Source organism: Chaetura pelagica, unplaced genomic scaffold (assembly GCF_000747805.2).
Source record: "Chaetura pelagica isolate M959 unplaced genomic scaffold, ChaPel_1.0 scaffold463, whole genome shotgun sequence".
NCBI lineage: Eukaryota > Metazoa > Chordata > Aves > Apodiformes > Apodidae > Chaetura > Chaetura pelagica.
In genome coordinates, this window is record NW_009952816.1 from 407,383 (window position 1) to 413,047 (window position 5,665).

At 55.4% G+C, this 5,665-nt stretch overlaps 2 protein-coding genes across 2 annotated transcripts in view; one reads left to right on the forward strand and one right to left on the reverse strand.

Moving 5' to 3' along the window:
• Positions 1-1,485: 1,485 nt before the first annotated feature.
• On the reverse strand, positions 1,486-5,625 carry DDX49 (DEAD (Asp-Glu-Ala-Asp) box polypeptide 49). Its single transcript, XM_009995086.1, has 10 exons — positions 5,506-5,625; positions 5,212-5,399; positions 4,540-4,680; positions 4,157-4,232; positions 3,989-4,065; positions 3,438-3,535; positions 3,032-3,106; positions 2,385-2,473; positions 1,948-2,019; positions 1,486-1,662 (listed from the first exon to the last, which is right to left on the reverse strand). The coding sequence occupies exons 1-10, from the start codon at positions 5,623-5,625 to the stop codon at positions 1,486-1,488; spliced, it is 1,113 nt and encodes a 370-aa protein (XP_009993388.1).
• The window catches only part of COPE (coatomer protein complex, subunit epsilon), a 7,178-nt gene continuing 7,136 nt past the window's right edge, over positions 5,624-5,665 (forward strand). Inside the window, 1 exon segment of the mRNA XM_009995089.1 lies at positions 5,624-5,629. Coding sequence (XP_009993391.1) covers positions 5,624-5,629 — 6 coding nt within the window.

Here is a 5,665-nt window from a genome sequence, read left to right on the forward strand (position 1 = left end):
GCTGGGCTGTGCCCCACGGCACGAGCTCTGCCCCACGGCAGGCTGGAAGGGCTTTTCCTTCCTGGAGGGCACCCAAGAGGAGAGAGCAAGGAACAGCACCCACACCCCAGGCGGTACCGCACCCATCTCGGTTGCCAGCAGATGAACCTGCCCCTCCCAAGCTCCTGTCAGCCTTCCAGCCTGGCCCGAAGGCACCGCGAGGCTGCAGGAGTCCCCCTGGGGACAGGATTTCTCTGTGCACAGACCATGCTCAGACTGGGCAGAGGCACCACATCCTTCCAGGAAAGCAGCTGGGCTCGGGATGCATGAGGGATCTGTGGGATCTGAGGGATCTGGCACCCACCAGCTCCATCCTGTCCAGCTCATCTCTTGAAATAAACCCGGTTGTATCTCCAAGCCTTTGCCCACACAAGTGCTGCTCCCCAGCCTGTGATCCCACAACTCCCCCCTGTGTTGGAGAAGGTCAAACATCCAGCCACTTGTTGCAATAAATATTTATTTGGGCACTGAGCACAGAAACTATTCTTGTAACCCAGAGGACAGAAATAACAGGTCTTCAGTCTCCCATCACAGAAAGCTCTGACCATTAAAGAAGGCACCAAGGACCAAACCTGACACCAGAAGGGAAGTGGCCAAACTCTGGCCTCAGCCACTCTGGGATTCCTCCTGTTCCAAATCTATGTGATGCAAATCCACCCAGGGAAGCCCAGAAACCTGCAGAGCCGATCCAACAGGGTTGGATCCAGATGATCTTTAAGACCCCTTGTACCCCATGAAACCACTCCAGTGACTCCTGGATGGGACAAGAAATAAGGCAATCCCACTCCTGGGGCTCTTTGAACTGATCAGCTGGGAAAACAGAATTCCCACAGCCCTGCTCTCCAAACAGTGACTCCGCCATCCCCACGGAGAGCAGCCCAGGGCTGGGGGCTGAGCCAAGGCAGGCAAGAGAATCACTGCAGTGTGCAGACCAGAATTATCCCAAGACAACCCCAGGCCCAGCCATGCACTATGACCTCCCCATGTGTTCCAGGAATTTTCCTCTCAGGGAGCTCTGGGCTGTGGCACAGACAGGGGCTGTGCTCATTTTGTCACAGTATTTTTAGACTCTGGCTCAGGGGACACTCTGTTGATAAAAATAAGTGTGAATGGCAAGGACCAGCCCTTGAAAGAGAAAGAGCAATGACTGAATGAAGAGGGAAGAGGATTTTTATTTCCCTTCACGTCACCAAGAATTCAGGTCTGGCCTCTGCTTTGCTGGAGGAAGGAAACTGCTCTTGAAAGACATTCTTCAGGAGCCTGGCCCAGCCTGCAGGAGGGGCCCAAGCCAGCACCAGGGAGGAAGAGTAACAGGGCAGTTTATCAGAGTCCCTTCTCCTCACCCACCTTCCCTCTACTCTCCAACACTGATTTCAGGTCAGGAATGTCCACATGAAAACAAGAGAGGTCCCAGCATTCCCAAAGCAGCAGCAAGGCCAGAGGATGTTACTTCTCCTCCTGCACCAGCCGTTTGTTCCTCCGCTCCATCCTCTTCTGCAGTTTCCTCTTCAGCCTCAGCTGCTTCTTCCTCTGCAGCGTCTGCTGGAGCTTCTCACGACATTCCTTGTTCTTCTTCCTGATCTTGGCCAGCTCTGCCTTCCTCTTTGCCTCCAGATCTGGGTCCTGCAATGGCAAAAGTCACACGAGTGTCATGCCCAGGGGCAGTGCCAGCCCCCCTGCCTGTCCCAGATGCTCATGCTGCGTTTCCAGCCCAGGCTGTGCTGCAGGACTCACATCCTTCTGATGCACTTTTTAAGATCAGTCCCCCTCTAAGATAAAACCTCCCCACTCTGCAGGGGAGTGAGGCAGAAATCCCCCAGCAGTGAGGGAGGAATGTTATCCCCCTTCCACACGGATGGCACAACACCAGCTACTGAGCAAAGGAGCTTCTGGCGCAGCAACTCTCACCTTCCCTTCCAGGATCATTTGTTTCCTCTTGTTGATTTCTTTCCTCTCATCGAAATCCATTCCCTCCAGTTCCTGTCAAGGCAAAACCACAACAGGGCCATCAGGTACCAAGCACTGAGTGTGACCTGGAGAAAAGCAGGGCAGCTCTCAAGGGTCAGCAGCTCTCAAGGGTCAGCAGAACCTCACCACAGGGCACACATCTGGTACAGCAGAGCTTCCCCCCCAAAATACCAGCCTCAAGAATAGAGCAAACCCAGGGGATGTAACTACAACCACCCTCCCCACACTCAGGTCTGTGTGATTCCACCAGAAAAAGGAACCCAACTTCTTCTTTAGGTGCTCAAGAGCAAAGCTGTGTACCCAGAGCCACAGGGACTGCTGTGGATTTCCTGGGTACCCCCAGCTGCCCAGCAGGGGCTTCTTCCTGCCACACTCACTATTTCACATTCCCTCCTGGTGACGTTCACTTGGGTGAGGATGTTCAGCACCAGCTGCTCCTCCACAGAGAACTCCTGCAGCTGCAGCTCTGCATCAGGGAGAGACATTGACAGGGTTGGTTACAAAACTCAAGGGCACATTCTCAACTAGTCAAAAAATCCAGTATGACTGGATTATCAGTGAATTGCTGTCATCTGCTGTGATCCCTCTCACTTCTGCAGCCTCCAACACAGGATCAGACCTGCCCACAATGCCCCACAGCACCAGATGCTGCAGTTTTTAGCTCCACTTCCTAAAAAAAAATAACTAAGTCTGAACCTATGCAAAGCAACCTGCTCTTTCTGTTCACCCCAGCATATCCAACAGCCAGGAAGGAAGAAGCTGCCTGCTTTAATAAAAAGGTTACAGACCAAGTCCAACACTGTTTGCAGGGAGACAAAAGGTCCATGCCTGGCACACTCCAGCAGAACTGAGATGGAGACCCAAGTGCTCCTGCTCTTTTCCAAGCCTCAGCCACACAGGGAAGAGAAACCACTTTTATGCTGATGTTATGGTTCATACATTCAGCACGGATGAGCCCAGGGCTGTAGGTACCACAAGGACACATGACCCCAGGTTCCAGCAGCATTCCTGGAGCTCTACTCACTGATCTCCTCCTCGATGGCGTGCACCAGGTGGATGTCGTACTGTGTCACCAGCGTGATGGCCATGCCCTTCCGACCTGGAGGGTGGAAACACAGTCATGAAGGACCCCTGAAAAGCAGAGGGAGGTGAAGCCAGGCCCAGGCCCAATTCCATCCAGCCCCAGCCTATCACATGGTGGTGACCAGGTGCTCCAGGGGGTCTTTATTTGTGCTGAAAGATCAGGTAGCAATGGGTGCGGATCAGACACAGGCCAGGGTGAGCATGCAACCCAAGGCAGGATGGCAGTGATCTGAGCAGATCTGCTGCTGAAGGAAAAGCCTCATCTTCCTCCACCCCCCTGGCAGCCCCCAGGGCCCAGCTCCAGCACAGGGATCCCAGTTTCAGCCAAGGTGGGTCTCCCAGCTCACCCGCCCGCGCCGTCCGGCCGACCCGGTGGATGTAGATTCTGGGCAGACCAGGAGTGTTGTGGTTGATGACAACTTGGACTGTGGGAATGTCCAAACCTCTGTAATGCAGGGAAAGAACAGAAGTTGAGAAATGCTGGTTTTAGAGCTGCAGTTTGAGCTCCTGCCCTCTGCCTTCTCCAGGAGCTCCATATTCTCACGATTCCCATCTTTATTGGCTCAGGGGATTCTAGGACAAACCCCCCCCTGCAGGCAGGGAACACATCGTGTCCCTCCCCCCATCCCAGGGGACAGCCTCAGCCTCACAGAGATCACCCTCCTGCTGGAACACACCCCCTGCTGCAGCAAAACCTGCCAGGGGCAGAGCTGCACCACACACAAGTGGGCTCTAAAACACAGCTCAGAGATGTTCTACGTAAGAACAAGCCTGTCCCACCTGAGTGGGGGGAATTTAAAGCTCTCCTCTTGTTTAACCCAGACCAATCCCCATCCTGGTTCTGGTGTTGAAAAATCAAGCCCAGGACCTTTGGCCAGAGACCACGTTTGTCCCTCACCTGGCAGCAACATCAGTGGCAATGAGGATCTTAAAGATGCTGGACTTGAACTTGGCTAAAGCTGCAAATCGTTGCTTCTGTGAAGAGAAATTCCTGCGTGAGGGACCTGGGGACCCAGAGGAGCTGCAGGACTGGGACATCCAGCTCCCACACCTGCCCAGCCCTCACCTGTTTCATCATGGAATGCAGGGCTACAGAAGGAAATTTGTATTTCCTAAGCATCATGTTCAAGACCTGGCAGTCTCTTGGAGGAAAAAAAAAAAGACAATAAAATCAGAATCAAAGAGGGAAATGTGAAGCTGGTGGAGCAGGACAGAGCTGGGGGTTCCTCCAGGAGCCCCCACCCTAATGACCACAGAAGTGCCCTGGCACAGGCAGGGAGCAGGACACCCACCCCTCACCCCTGGGACTGAGCAGAGGAAAAGCTGCTTGTACCACGTGTCAGAAGAGATGAAGGGAGCAGCTACCATCCCACCTCACACCCAGGGATCTGGAATCTCCACAGGAATGGGAAGTCACCAAGGGTGACCAGGAGGAACATCACCACTCACTTGCAGGTTTTAGTGAAGATGATAATGGACCAGTCCTGGTGCTGGTCCTGGAAGGTCTGGATCAGGTGGACAAGGTAGGCATCCTTCACTGCCTCGGGCACCAGCAGGTAACGTTGGTCCAACTCATCCACTGTCCTCACCCTGGGGGAGGGGAAAGCAAAGAAAACAACAAAAAACTGCTCTGAGGACAGGCTGGGAGAGTTGGGGTGTTCAGCCTGGAGGAGGCTCCAGGGAGACCTTAGAGCAGCTTCCAGTGCCTGAAGGGGCTCCAGGAAAGCTGAGGAGGGGCTTGGGACAAGGGCAGGGAGGGAGAGGACAAGGGGGAATGGATGAAAACTGGAAGAGGGAGATTTAGGTTGGATATCAGGAGGAAATTCTTTGCTGTGAGGGTGGTGAGAGCCTGGCCCAGGTTGCCCAGGGAAGCTGTGGCTGCCCCATCCCTGGCAGTGTTGAAGGGCAGGTTGGAGCAACCTGGGCTGGTGGGAGGTGTCCCTGCCCATGCAGGGGGTGGGACTGGATGATCTTTAACCTTCCAACCCAAACCATTCCATGGTTCTATTCTACAAAAGCCTTTGGGAAGCAAAGATGGAACAAGAGGGAGACAAAGGACAAGTGAGGAGACAAAGGGAGAGGAAACATCTGCATGTCCCACGCAGGGGGGAAGGGGCTCACTCGGACACGGCCTCCCAGAAGAAGGGTCTGTTCCCCGCCAGGCTCTGCAGCTCCTGCAGCGCGTGGCTCAGCGTGGCGCTGAACAGCAGCGTCTGCCGGCGGGCGGGGACGGCGCCCAGCACCACCTCCAGGTCCGCGCTGAAATCCGCGCTGCCCTGCTCGAACAGCCGGTCCGCCTCGTCCAGCACCTGCCCACGGGGACACCGGCTGAGCTGCCGAGCCCCCCGGGGGGCCGGGGATCCGGGGAGGGGATCCGGGGAGGGATGAGACAGGACGCGGGAAAAACCGTCTCACCAGGAACCGGAGCTTCTTGAGGCTGAAGGTGCTGGAGCTGCAGAGATGATCGGCCAACCTGCCCGGCGTGGCGATCACCACGTGCGGCTTCCGGGACAGCTCCAGGGCCTGGGCCACCATGTCTGCAACGGGGGAACCGGGCTGAGCGTGGGGCAGCCCC

Bases quoted from the DNA above. Each gene is read 5' to 3' on its own strand.
- DDX49 (XM_009995086.1), bottom strand. From the start codon at position 5,625: ATGGTGGCCCAGGCCCTGGAGCTGTCCCGGAAGCCGCACGTGGTGATC. The intron at 5,400-5,505 runs GTGAGACGGTTT...CCCCGTGGGCAG, and splicing joins TCAAGAAGCTCCGGTTCCTG to GTGCTGGACGAGGCGGACCG. The intron at 4,233-4,539 runs GTGAGTGGTGAT...TTTTCCTCCAAG, and splicing joins ATCTTCACTAAAACCTGCAA to AGACTGCCAGGTCTTGAACA.